Source organism: Curcuma longa, chromosome 3, assembly GCF_044706935.1.
Source record: "Curcuma longa cultivar G26 ecotype Majalengka, Jawa Barat chromosome 3, ITB_CL_G26_1.1, whole genome shotgun sequence".
NCBI classification, from domain to species: Eukaryota; Viridiplantae; Streptophyta; class Magnoliopsida; order Zingiberales; family Zingiberaceae; genus Curcuma; species Curcuma longa.
Genome location: NC_133863.1, coordinates 9,423,019 through 9,437,784, shown reverse-complemented (window position 1 = coordinate 9,437,784; position 14,766 = coordinate 9,423,019). Strand labels below are relative to the sequence as shown.

General features: G+C 33.0%; 1 protein-coding gene across 1 annotated transcript; it reads right to left on the bottom strand.

The window, feature by feature from the left end:
- Positions 1 to 3,737: 3,737 nt before the first annotated feature.
- LOC141823917 (methionine aminopeptidase 1D, chloroplastic/mitochondrial-like) lies at positions 3,738 to 12,784 on the bottom strand. Its single transcript, XM_074711121.1, has 11 exons — positions 12,650 to 12,784; positions 12,346 to 12,415; positions 10,823 to 11,051; positions 9,637 to 9,798; positions 9,521 to 9,562; positions 8,212 to 8,283; positions 7,862 to 7,941; positions 7,276 to 7,373; positions 6,605 to 6,652; positions 6,098 to 6,237; positions 3,738 to 4,258 (listed from the first exon to the last, which is right to left on the bottom strand). The coding sequence occupies exons 1-11, from the start codon at positions 12,747 to 12,749 to the stop codon at positions 4,193 to 4,195; spliced, it is 1,107 nt and encodes a 368-aa protein (XP_074567222.1). The 5' UTR covers positions 12,750 to 12,784; the 3' UTR covers positions 3,738 to 4,192.
- Positions 12,785 to 14,766: the final 1,982 nt, after the last annotated feature.

Here is a 14,766-nt window from a genome sequence, read left to right as displayed (position 1 = left end):
ATGTAATAATTATCATGAAATTTTTATCATTTATTTTGTCTGTTGAAATATTATTTTAATTAAGTTATCACTCAAAAAAGTAATATAAAATCATCATTGTAGAAGTTAGCAACTAACTTTTATACGTTGTAAAAATTACATGTTAATTTGTACACCGATCGATCGTGATTAGATAATATTTTTTTAAATTGTAGTGAGTGTTATGGAGTCTTTATTATTTATTTTATTTGTTGAAATATTATTTTAATTAAGTTATTATTTAAATAAATAAAATTAAAATGATATAAAATTATTGATATAGAAATTAACAACTAACTTCTATAAGTATACAAAGTTAATTGTTAACTTTTATATGATTGAATAATCAATAATATAAGAGATATTTTAATAATTTCAAATTAAATGGGATACATATTTAATTTTAATTGAAAATGAAACATTCATAGATGATTTTAGGATGCCTTTTTTTTTTTTTTTTTTTGTCCCCGGGGCAATGGTGCAACGGTGTGACATCCGGGTTGTGACCTAAGGACCCGCGATTCGATCCCCAGCTACGGCGTATTTGCAGGAATTTTCCTTCAAATGGGGAACGCAATTAAAGGATGCTGGGCATTTGGATTGGCCGTTACTTCCCGATTTACCCTGGTGGTCGGTGGGAAACTTTCATGGAACCGGACCGGAATTCATGAAACTGACTGAGATTTATTTTTTTTTAGGATGCCCTTTTATTTTTACCCATCGATATAAGTCATGAACACGTGCTTAGCGAATGGAGACGCCATTGAAACTTCACTTTCCGACTTGTCCATAACCAACTCACGTGATCCCGACCACCACACATTATTCAATTACATATTACATTATTATTTTCATATATTTCTCATTTTAAATTTTAATTATTATTTTTTTTAAAAAATAATTAATCTTATTTGAGGACCACAATGGACCAAACTAAACAGGGGACACTTCCTAACAATAATTAGAGTTCTTCCTACTCTACTCGATGTTTGGTAAGTCGATGATTAATTGTTGTCGGCTAAGATGTTCGACAAGGTAATCTTTCGATAATCAATTTAGATGTTTAGTTTCGATATGACAATATGACATATGTACGTAAAAGAAGATAAAATTTGAGTAAGTAAATCTATCGTAATATAGTCGACTAGCTAACATTGCCCCAAGCGAATTCAATGTCATCGTTTAGGACCATACCAACAATAATATATGATAGGGGACAAGATCCTTGTTTATCTTTATTTGTTGGGTAATATTGATCGTGAATGTAAAGAATCTTGTATATCGAGTTGAGTACTTAAAGTTATCGCGAGAAGCCAAGCTAAACTAATGGGATTCTTATCTAAGATGTTATGTAGTTGTACACGCAATAGCCTAGGGTTGGAAATGAACTGGTGGACACGTTTGGTGTTCAATTTGATAAGAGCTGGTTTATGCTCGTTCAATATGTACAAGATCAATTAAATAAATAAACTTGAATAATTTGTTAAACTAAATAAATAAACTCTTATCAACATACTAAATAAAGAAATAAAATTTTAAAATAAATAAATAAATTTATATTATCAAGCTTAGTAACTAATCAAATAAAATTAAAATGTAAAAATTTTCAACAATCAAACAACTTTGAATTGAGAACTCGATAACATCTAAACAAACCAAACTCAAGTCAAGTTTGAACCAAGCTCAAAGCTTAGTTCATTACAGTCTCGGCTTGGCTTGATTTCATTACCTTATTAAACAAATTTGAACACCATAAAACTTGGTTCAACTTGCTTTGTTTACAGCCCTAAATAGTTGGGGGTTCAACTTGACCAACATCAAAACTTGGGGCGAGTGAACCACGAATAGAGCTCTTGGCCTAGGCCGAATCTAGCTAGCATATCGAGCACATCTCAACCTTGAGTCCATTGCTCTTTTTCACCTCGAATATTAAAAAAAAACTCCTTATTTTTAGTAAAATAAATATACTTAGAATAAAAAAAACTAATTTCAATGTGAAGTCAGTGGAAACAGAATGGTCTGCCATGAGAGAGGACTTGGAGATGTCCTTGAGGAAGGAAAAAGTTTAAAGATGAAGAAGATGTCCCTAAATTGTCTTCTTGTTCTTGGAGTGCACCAAGAAAACAAAGTTGATCAATGGCCAATCATATCGAGATCGGTTGATTGATGAGTAAGGATGAAGAATTCAAGTGCTTTGAGTTAAGAAAACCCCGAAGGATCTCGACGAATTCTCGTTCATCATTGTGTATTTAGACTAGTAGGAGTACACATACATACATAGTTTTAGGAAGTGGTTTGAGCTCGAAGAGTTTCGAGAAGTATTCATTCACTAGGACATTCGAAAAGACCAATTCACTTTCGAACTTAGTCTACTCGAAGGAGGATTCGAGTTTCGATATTTTTAAAAATAAGGGCTTTCTTGACAAAAAGGTGCCATGCTTTTACAGCCTTTTTGGTGTACCTCATGCTCCATAAAATGAAAACAGAGTTGGCTGGCAACAAGACAGTGAGAGAAAAAAAAAGTGTTTTCCAATAACAAAAACAGATTTAATGATCAATTTAATGCCTTTCTAAAAGAAAAAAAAGAAGAAGAAGAAGAAAAGCAAAAAACAGAAAAGATGTTCCTTTTATCAGAAGTTTCAGAATCATAGAAGTGGCTAAAGTTCACCTTTAATCAGGAAGGTTGTCAGAAATGGACATTGTAGAGATGCATTGAAGTTTGAATGATTGTTTGAAGCTAAACTTTAAGTACAATAGACAAAGATTGACAAAGCTGAAAGTCAGAAGTCGAACGATATGTCTCAATACCGCTATAAGTGTCTTAGTACATACGATACAATAGTGATATTTACTCGTGTTGATACAAACTTACCTATTAGATCTAAAGATTGCCAAGTGTTTGACCAATTTGACGTCGGTTGTTGTAGTTTGAAATTCCATTTGTATCGGTTGGCACGGGCAAAACATGTTGCTTTGATGTTGAACAACACATACAAAACTTGGAATAACCCAACTGGGTTTAGTCTTAGTTCATGGTTGCTTTGTGGCTACTTTGCTAGTGAGATTCTCCAACCAAATGAGCATGACCAAGTCGATTAGCCTAAGCAAGACATGCTCAACCGATCCTAGCTAGAGCCCATCGGTCGGTCTGTCTCTAGTTGAGCTTGAGTCGAAGGTATACGATCGAAAAAAGCTCCTTGTGGCACGGAAAAGTTGTCATCTTAAACAACTACTAAAATGCACGAGCACCACTCTTTATCGACCATGCCACCCTGTGTTTTGCACAAAGTGCTCGATACCAATGGTCACGACACAAATAGAAGAAAGATACATCCAAGATACCACTTTTGCAAGGGGGAATTGGATGGTCAAAGGCTTCTCCCACAAAGATCATAAGAGATATTGTTTTCTTATGAAAAGGGAGAATAAAGAACAAAACCTCCAATATAGTAGTTGAAGTGTTCATTGTAACTTTTGGTGTTCTACTATTTTTAAATTCTTTAAAAATCCAAGTCCAAGAATTTTCTTGATGAGTTAATCTAAAAAATTAGTGTTTTTTTTATAATCTAAGTCTCTAGACTTTGCTCGACTAATCCTGTAAGTAGATGATATTCATCCACCACTCGAAAGCCTTCATCTCTTTTGAGATTCAAACATTGATCCTTTTATTGTTTCTCTGAGTGTTTAATCACTACACCACACTCATGGGGGATGATTCATCTTTCTTCTATTCATGGGTAAACATACAATACGAGATAAAATCGATAAAACATGACTTGTCTTGTGAGAGACAACATTTGAACATGAACATAAGAACATATATGGAGCAAATTTACACAACATTGAGTTTACACATGATACTTACACTATCACACATGCAATCGACAGACACTTCAGCATTTTCAGTGTATAGGTTTGTGGCCTACTCCGGGGCTATGACCGGGTGTTGACGGTCGAACGTCTCCGGCAGTGGAGATGATCTCTCGATGCTTAACTACCTCTGTTTTGATCTCCTTCAGTGTTGTTGCCTCTCTGGTCGTGATCCTATTGTATTGCTTGCATGTCGCCGTCAATTTGTACTTCCTCGTTGCCAAACGCCTCGCCTCGCTTGAGAAGAATGCTTTGCTCATGAAGATCAATGCGATGACAAGGACGGTAATCCCTTTCGCTGCCTTCATTCTCGCAATCGCAAGAGATTACTGCCCTTGAGATTGAACTCCTCCATTGCACCTCTCCAAGGCTATTTATAATGATGTAAAGTGTGAGTTAGAGAATACAAAAGCAAATTTTCACAAGACTTCATGGCAATTAGTTCTACCTGAGTTGTTAGTTAATTCGCTAGTTGGCCAATCGAAAACACTTTGAGAAAAAACAAAAGACTCGTGTAACTACAAAGTGGGAATTTTAAAATCTCCACTTTTCACTTTTGAGTCATCATTCATTACAACTGTCTCACATGGTTGATTGTCAAATGATATAAAAGTTATCCGAACCGGAAGAAAGATTGCTAATGATGAAACTTAAATAATGCACAATCATGATATTAATTTAGGAAATCCTATATATGAAATACCTTTTTACTGTCAAATTTCTAAATTTAGTCCAAAAGTGAATATTTAGTTGGAAAAAGCAAACAAAGTTGGCCATTGATTTTTTCCCCCTCTAATTTAATGAATCCATGACTTGGAAAAAGCAATGGAAGGGATGATTTATACCAAGGAATCTAAAGAATCTCTCTAAGGAATATTGTTGGTACACAAAAAGATCAAACAATTTTATATTTTGGAGCAAAGAAATGAAAAAGAATGCTAGGGTTGGTGATTCATTTGAATATTGGCAAAAGAATGAAGCTATTGAATGCCATGTTGTGGTGGAGATTGAGAAGACAACCTCCACCCTCCATTGGTAGAGTAGACCTCCTAGCTAGGGAAGAACTTTGCCTTTAGTTTCATAGAATCTGACTCCAAAGAATCAATTTGAATGAATGTTATTTGATTTGGCTCAAGGTTCATGGTTGACTAACTTGGGCAGGTTTTCGATGCTAGATTCTAGGCAATGTCTCGTGCTCGGTATGATATGTAGGTCATGCCTAGCAAACAACTTTGCCTTTAGTTTCATAGAATATGACTCCAAAGAATCAATTTGGATGAATGTTACTTTGATTTGGCTCAAGGTTCATGGTTGACTAACTTGGGCAGGTTTTTGATGCTAGATTCTAGGCAATGTCTCGTGCTCGGAATGATATGCAGGTCATGCCTAGCAAACAACTTTGCCTTTAGTTTATAGAATCTGACTCCAAAGAATCAATTTGGATGAATGTTACTTTGATTTGGCTCAAGGTTCATGGTTGACTAACTTGGGCAGGTTTTCGATGCTAGATTCTAGGCAATGTCTCGTGCTCGGTATGATATGTAGGTCATGCCTATCAAACAACTTTGCCTTTAGTTTATAGAATCTGACTCCAAAGAATCAATTTGGATGAATGTAACTTTGTTTTGGCTCAAGGTCCATGGTTGACTAACTTGGGTAGGTTTTCGATGCTAGATTCTAGGCAATGTCTTGTGCTCAGTATGATATGCAGGTCATGCCTAGCAAACGATGGCACAACGTGGCCCACTTGAATTGAGATCCCAAATAGAGTTCAGAAATAAAGTAACACAAAATTTGATGGAGCGACAACTGGTTGCATGAGTGTTCCAAGAATAAAGATCTTTTAGATATACTGCAGCAATAGAATCACAGTCCCAACCGATTAAACTACAGTTGTGATGCTGTGCAGTGAGAAAGGAATAGTGGCTAAGTTTTGTAGGATGGAAAGATGAGCAGGAAAGAGAAAAACTCACAAAATTGTACGCGAATCATGGATCGCTTATGTACATTTATGCATTGTCATCCCCATTCCTTCCTTTCCCAGGGCCGACAGGTGGAAAGGTAGGATGGCGAAGAATCATAATGTTACTTGGGTCTTGAATCAATCATGTAAGTCTCACTGTTAATTTCTTTTGTCGGAGTCGATTGTTCTAGTTTTCCATCCAATTAAATTCAGTATTAATATCCTTCAAGGTTCAGTACTTCGTACCCTGGTAAGAATTTCAGCTCCATTTTCAGTAATCAGTACGGTATGTTCAAACTGAGCCGATAAGCTTCCATCTTCAGTCACTGCCGTCCACTTATCATCCCATATCACGGGTTTTGTACTCCCGATTGTCAGCATAGGCTCTGCAAAAGTTGATAAATGAAATATAAGAGGAATCGCTACGGTTGACATCTACTGTCATTAAACATTTACACACGTAAACATAGATTAACAGGGAAATTATCCAATTCGCAAAGCTAATTCATAATATACAAGTTTTCATATCGAACCATATCACTTCAAATACCGAAAGTATATGTCTGACTAGATCATTTATAGCTTTCACCAAACTAAATCACCTGCTCTACTTGCATGTCATTTTCTAAGTAGAGTTTTATGTCCGAGAAAGAAAAAAAAAAACCTACTGCATGAAGTTACCAAATGCAACAAGATACCAACTATTATCACTATATATTGATTGGCTTTCGAAGATTAAATAGTAGAAAGTACCTATTGTAAATGTTTGACCCAGTTGCATACGTCCCCATTCACGATTTCCTGATAAGAATATTAATATCCTTTCAGTTGGTTTTGTCAAAAGATATCCAGTAAAAGAGGCACATGTTACTAAAGAAAGAATGTATTAGAGATTGTGATCCTTTCAAATATAAAGTATAAAAAGTCCTAATAATCAAAGAGATATCGAGACAGTCAAAAATAACATATATGACATGACCAATGCACACAAGTGTAGTTGCACCTTTGGATGCTCAAACATAAAGCTGCCAGCTTATAATTGTTATAACAAACTCAATTCAAAGACTTGGAATTGGATACTATCAACAGCATTAGTAACCATTATGCTTTAGCAATTACAAAATCACGGCATCTCAAAGTAAAGACGATATGCAAGGACTTACAACATGTACACAAATATGAATTTGAAGAAAAAAACTAGTTGCAAGCTATAGTGAAGAATAATGGTTGCAACTAGTTACAGATAAATCGAGTATAAAAAAAAAGAAGAAATTTTAAATTATAGGTGAATTACTTTCAATGTGCATATACAATTAGAAGACAACCTGATTATTTTGTAAGAATCTTGAAATTCTATATACACTGTATAAATTATGGGTCAAATGAGTAATTTTAAGTAAGCCTTTATGAATTTAAAGACTTACTATAGTGAAGAATAGCAGGATCAGCATGAAATACACGTCCAACGCCATGACCAAAAAAATGCTGAACTACGCCATATCGAAACTTATCTGCATGATCACTGACAAAATTTTCGTTGTTAACATATAGTTCTATAGCCAATTTCATATGCTGATTAGTACTTGAAAAGGCAAGCAGAAAAAAATGATTAAACTCAACTTAAGAAGAGTTTCCAATAACAACATGATATCTGTTAAAGATTAGTATATAAATTGGTTCCCTCCCTGATACAGCTTGGGTTTTTGGGTTAAATGATCAGCCACTTATTAAAGTTGGAAATTTTGTGTTTGAATCTGCGTATATCACACAACTTTTTACCAGAAATCTAGTTCTTCGGTTACCAGTGTTAGTTCTGATGGATGTTTCAAATGTTCACATTTGAACTTGATTATGACATTTACCTAGGTTCTAACAGACATTATGGACTCTTGACAAGGTACTACAACATTCTATTTTCTCTAGCTCTCCATTTTTAAACAGGATGTGTGCAACAATAAGCCCAAAATCGATATGCCAAAACTGGAGTTAAAGATACCATCCAGTACATACTGTATTGTTTTTCCAATTCGATTAAACTCCACTCCAGGTGCACATATTGATATTGCTTTGAGAAGGCATTCTCTTGTTACCTGAAAGACCATCATTAAGTACTATTGGTGCTCTGCCAACTAAAAAATTTAAATTTGCAGCGAGAATCATAGTAAATGAATTTAGCTAATAAAAACATGAATTATACCATAACAGGAATCTAGCAGGAGCATAGAAAAATTAAAAACAAGATAAACAAGCATAAAATGAGATTGAACGATGTGCTGAAATCCAAGCTGAACATGAGTTTGTTTTTCCTGATTGAGACTCTTCCACCAACAGATGAACAAAAAATGATTCTTGTAATTTACCTCAACCAGCTGCTTTGCATCCTCGTTAACATTGCCACAAAAGAATGTAGCAGAAGTATCGCCATGATACCCCTAGACAACATATTAAGCCTCTGTAAGATGAACTGAAGACTTATCTTTGAACAAGCAAACATGAAAAAAAAATGAAAAAAAAAAAGTTAGCCTATTTGTTTGTGTACGTGCAGAAAATGAAATTCGTGATAATAAAAGTAGGGTACACTAAGTAAATATCACCTACAAGATCAGATCTTTTCCGTTTATTAAAGAAACATCTATGTTCAATCAACATTAAAGTGTGCAATAAATCATGGAACCGAGCAGACATTCATTTTATTTTATTTTACTTTGAACTAAACAATCATGATGACAGCTTAGCATAAACTAACTATTTTGGTTTTATAAAAATAAGACACTATTATATGTTCTGAAATGATATTCTAGAATTGTATATTCTTCTCCTATTTGATCATAGATCTGTTATTAGAACTTGATTACTTGTATTGCACCTACACTTCCACATTTGATGTTAGCTTTAACATCCAATCATGAATGAAAGAATGCAAACCTGAAAGTCGTAAACAACTTTGAATGCACTCAAAATCTGAACAAAATCCTAATGTGACAAAAAATAAGGAAACTAAAAGCCATTATATCTACTTACACATGTGCCAACTTTATAACACAATGTTGCAATCAAGAGAAAAAGAGCAGTCAAAATTTGGTAATATACGCTCAAATATACTGAGTTCCAAAATGGCATTGTTCTATGCATTGGTTAGGTATTCTAAGATCCTCGATTAGTGAGTACTTTAAGTTCATTGTTCCATATTTGGGTTACAATTAAGGTAGCAGAGCAACACTGGCAGTGTATGAACTAAACAGTAACTACTTGTACGTTAAGAATACATAATATAGTAGAATTTACAATAAGATAGGAGTAGGATGGCAATGACATGACCTCAGGAACTGAATCACTTGTGGAATCCTGCTTATTGAAGTCTGTGTATATATACTAAAATCAGGCTCCATTGTTCAATATGGTCCTAATACTTAAAAAGTGGAATAACTTTGTGGAGGATATGTTATCAGTAATACATAGAAGTATGACCTAGCCTTGCTTAGTGTACTGTTTTGGAGAGCAGAAACCCATGGTTTCAAGCTCAAATAGTGCCAAATAAAACCATGCATTAGATAGCAGCAATAAATGAGCTATAAGACAAGTGACTGGTTAATAGAATATCAAAAATTTCACACCAACATGACAGCAAACTATCTGGTAACATAGAGACTACATGATTCAAAAACTTACATTCAAAAATACAGTAACATCAATATTGATAATATCCCCATCCTGAAATCCAAATTAGAAGGTAGTTATAAAAACAAATGAGGTAACAAGTTAAAAATAACATTAAACTGAAGCACCTCAAGCGGGCGGGAGTCTGGTATCCCATGGCAGATACATTCATTGACTGATGTGCAAACACTCTTTGGAAAACCACTATAACCCAGAGGTGAAGGATATGCTCCATTTTCAATGATCATCAGGTGCACTGCCTTGTCAATCTCATCAGTCGTGGTGCCTGGCTGAGAATAGAAGTGCATCTCAGTCTTCTAAAGGGTCATGAAAGTTTAAAGTGACAGTTATACAACATAGGATGGTTAAATTCCAAATGACCAAAGAAAGATGGTCAAGTCTCATTCATGCAAAGAAGACATTTTGAAATAATATAATTGCTAAAACTTACCAAAAAGGAAAAGGCTTTACTAATCCAAAAAGAGGCAACCACCTATCTTAATATAATGTTTAAGCATTGAACTAAATAATCTACCACCTCCTCACCACATATTAGAACACTAGCAGAATGTATGTCATTCAAGGACATGCAACAGTTCTTTCCTAATATAATTTTATTAAAATAATTGCATCAAATTTATAAAAAAAAATCTACGAAATATTTTAAATAAGTTTTCTTTGTCTTGAACAACAGAATGTAATACCAAATGGGATAGAAGCAATAATGTCTGTCTCATACTTCAGTTGCAATCTTACTCATAAATTAGGTCGAATATAAACAACAAAAGATGAATGTAATAGATATACTATTCAGCATTAAAATAAAGGTTTTAATAACAATTAGTCTAGTTGTTTGAAGTATTTTGTCTTTAATCTGCCTTACCATGATGCAATAAGATCTTATGAAGCATGCACAAGTACATAAAAATCTAATGGCAAGAAAAAGATCCATTAGTTAACTGCATATAGTTGTGAGATTATGGCTGTCAAATGATTGCATAATTAGAAAAGAACCAAACCTTCCCTTGGTTCAAAATTAATGGAAATAACTTAGTTCATATTAAGCATCATTTGAACTGATTCATAAGAGTGACAACAGTATGTTCTTGTATCTAGGTAGGATATTTAACTACAAATTTGATAGGAATATTACAAAGGAACCTAACCTTTCCTTGGTTCAAGTCATTGGGAACAACTCAGCCTGTATCAAACTTCATTTCAATAGATTCATAAGGGTGACGGTATGTTCTATTTATCTAGGTTGAATATATTAACTAGAAATTTGATAACTTACAAAAGAGTTGTCAACTTCACCTGAACAAGTGTTCCAGCATATTCCAATACTTCTGCTGCAAGCCTTCCCGATGCCCGCATGAATTCCATTCCCTTTTCATCGTGAATCTCTGGTCCCCTAGCAATTTGAGGAAAGTGACAGGAGTTTACATATGGAGGCTTCATTATGTGATCTGGAACATCAAAACGTGGAGAAACTTTTCCAGGTTGCAGACGTTTGCGTTTATTGTTTACCATGTCGTCTTCACTCCTGCTAACCATAATAAACATTGTGAAAAAATTCCAATAATTTCAGATAATGAAATAATAGCTGCAGAATTTTCAGATTTCGACTAAGTTTAATGGATAATTTTTTTTCTAGAATTAATCAAACAACATTATGAAGCAAACTGTCCATTGCAATGGCTTTTTGACCTTTCACTCATACAATTTTTTTTGGGGGGAATATTTCCATATACAGACTACATAGAATCAGTTGATATATCTACAGGATAGAACTCAAACACAAGAATGCACTCATCGAAGTGCAATGCTCTTGGCTAAAATCAACAAATAACTGCACCTTAACCTAAATATAACTTCAAAATGGGACTTAAGTGTCTTAACTTGGATTGCACTTTGATTTAATATGCTTCCAGCTCAGTAATAGTCCAACTCGAGCAGATGCAGTTATCTATAATATCTTCTTGTTAGTGTTTAACCTCACACAGAAATTTTTTTAGTTAATGTGTCATTTGTAATTACTTAAACTGTTGGCGTAACAAGTACAGTGCTTTAAAACAGAAATTTAAAAGTTAAGAAGCCAAACAAACAAGTTAACAAAATAAAATGACAGTCCGGTGCATGAAGCTCCCGCCAATGCGGGTCCTAGGGAAGAGTCTATTGTACACAATCTTACTCTGCTTTGCAAGGGATTGTTTCCGAGACTTGAACCCATGACCACGCAGCAAAATAAACTTGAATATTTAAATACAAGTATGTACATATATTGAGTGAACTAAAAAGTAAAGCAATCAATAGTTACTGCTTCTTTACTAAGATAACTATGGATATAGGTAACAAGAGATGCTGCAAAATGAAAATGTCATGAGTACTATCTGACCACAACCTTTGGAGAAAAGATAAACTTGCAAGAAGAAGTGAATCTATGGAAAGACAAGAACAGAAAAAAAGTATCTGCTAGTTTTCACAAAGAAACTGAGACTTGTATTTATTTATTTATTTTGATGGGATGAGACAGATGATGACACAACAGCAGTGGCAATAGCGAAATGCCAAAATACATATTCCTCCTTCAAAAAGAAATAAAGAAAATAATAAAAAGTCTAAAAACATAAAAGAAAATATCTTATTGCTGAATCACAATTATCTAACATAAGAGGTTTTGTAGGCATAACTGAAAACTTCAGTCTCATTTTAGCAGCTTGAAACTATTGAGTCTTAGACATCAATTTTCTATTTGCCTTGCAACAGAAAACACACACACTGAGAAGGAGAAAATCAAGGAACTTAAGTATCAAAGGTAAAAAGGACCAATACAATACCTTTTATTGAATAGAATGTCAGCTAAGTTGTACAGAGTCCTATATAATTGCATTGGTGAATTCCTAATCCCTGTGAATTATATTTAAAAATATTAGTCACAAAATGGAATGTATTCACCAGAGAACATAGTATGAAACGTTGACACAGTGATAGATAAAGAACCAAACTTTATTCTTCCAAAAATACAAAAATCTCACAAAATAAGTGTCATGACGATTTACAAGCGAACAAAATGGTCCCATCGATCGGAGGAAGAAATCGAGTGAAAAAAAAAAGGCCAGGGAATAAAGGAGGGGTACGGACCTCCGTTGTGGCGGAGAAGAGGTGTGGAAGAGCAGGCGAGGCGATCGCCAAAGAAGGAGGAGAGAAGACGAAGTTGAATTGGAGATGTGCGCGCCGCCATTTTCTTCCTTCTCCGATCACGATTCACGAAAGGGGATGGCTGATTTCGAGGGTTTATCTGGTGCACAAATATGGCAAATCAAAATTTTGAAAAAAAAAACCTCTTTTTTTAGAAAAAAAACATTTTTATACAACGAATTATTTATTTTGCAAAAAAAATACCCTCTTGATCTTGATCGCCTATTATTATCATTATCTTTTAAATAAATTACTCGAAATAATTATTAAAGGAAAAATATTAAATAATTTGGTGTTAATTGATATGGTCCCTGTTAATTATTATATAATTTTATTTTAAAATATATTATTATTATTATTATTAGTTATAAGTAAAAGTCAAACATAGTATTTTTTTTTCAGCGACACGTATGTTAGATTTTGTATCGTCTCACTCAACATAAAATCACATAAATATCATTCAATATTATTCATCTTTCGAATAAATTCAAAATTTATTGAGCATATTATAATAATTATAAAATCATAATTATTATAATATATTTTTTAAATTAAAATTATTTAGAATCTTTGAAAAAAATTCTAAATGATATTTTTTAAACCTAAAACCTGACTAGTATAGATTCCACCTCATAATTAATTATATGTCTCTTAATAAATTTTGATTTGATATATTGTATATCGTGTAGTTCAATCCGAATTAAAAATTATGATCTTTTAAAATTTAATATTTTATAAGTTATAAAAATTATAAAATTATAATAGTTACAACTGAACTACTATGCAATTATAGTAGTTATAATTTCGTAGTTGGTATAATATAAATGTTAAATTTTAAAATTTTAAAAATCATAACTTTTAATTTAGATTAAACTATGAAACATATAATATATCAAATTAAATTTAGATTAGAGATCTATAATTAATTATACAATGTAATGGTAAGGTTCATTTAAATTTCCTCTTGCGAGTTTACCTCCTTATAGATGGTCGTGAATATGTAATGGAAAAAGGTTCATTTAAATTCTTTTCAAAAATTTTAAATAATTTTAATAAGAAGAGTGTCCTTTTAACGTTTGTCTATTTTTTTAATATTATAATAATTATAAAATTATAATTATTATAAATATATAGGAGTTATGTTTTTATAACGATTAAAATATATTTTATTAATTTAAAATTTAAATGGAAGATAAATAGTATTAGGGGATTAATTACCATTTTATAAAGGGATGGGATGACGCATTATCTAAATAAAACAAGAACGTCTATTTTTTGACTTTTGTCCATTTATCAAAACTAATTAAAATTGCAATTAATGCACTTCCACAACCACAAGAAAGCAATAAAGACAAGAAATGGATTTTTCGGAAGATCATAAATTCGAATGGAGAGATTTTTTTCATTTTACCCTCAGAGTTTTTATATTTTCTATAAAATACTCTTAAATTTCAAATTTGACAAAATATCTTCAAATTTTTCCAAATTTGATAGTAATAGAGATGACAATCAAGTCGAGTTGCTCGTGATCCAGCCCCCAACTTAGCTTAGTCTAACCATGAATTGGTGTGGATGAACATGGCTCGTCTATAAGTCGATTACGCATGACCCAATCATAAACTATGCCTTTGGCAACACTAATTAGGGGGCAAGCATGATCCACAAGTCTAAAATGAAAGTCAAACTAAGTCAAAGTCAAACTGAATCAAAGTCAAACTAAATCTAAAATGAATTAAATTATTAAAATAACTGTTTGAAATTTTTATATATTAAAGATTAGTTAGTTTATTAAGAAGTTTAGTATGATCTGATTGACCTTTATAATAATTAAGGGGGAAATTTTAAGGGTTGGACATTACTAAAGGCTATTTTTATAATTTTAAAACTATAGAGGGTATCTTAATAAATAAGTCAAAACTTGTGGTGGAAATGACAATTTACCAGGCTTTAATTACACTTTCAATAGCAGGCAGGTATTAGAAGCGGGTGCACAAACTACGAGTACATGTGACAATTTTCTTAGAGATTTGCTAAATCCCCAGAATAGTATGTGTTATTTT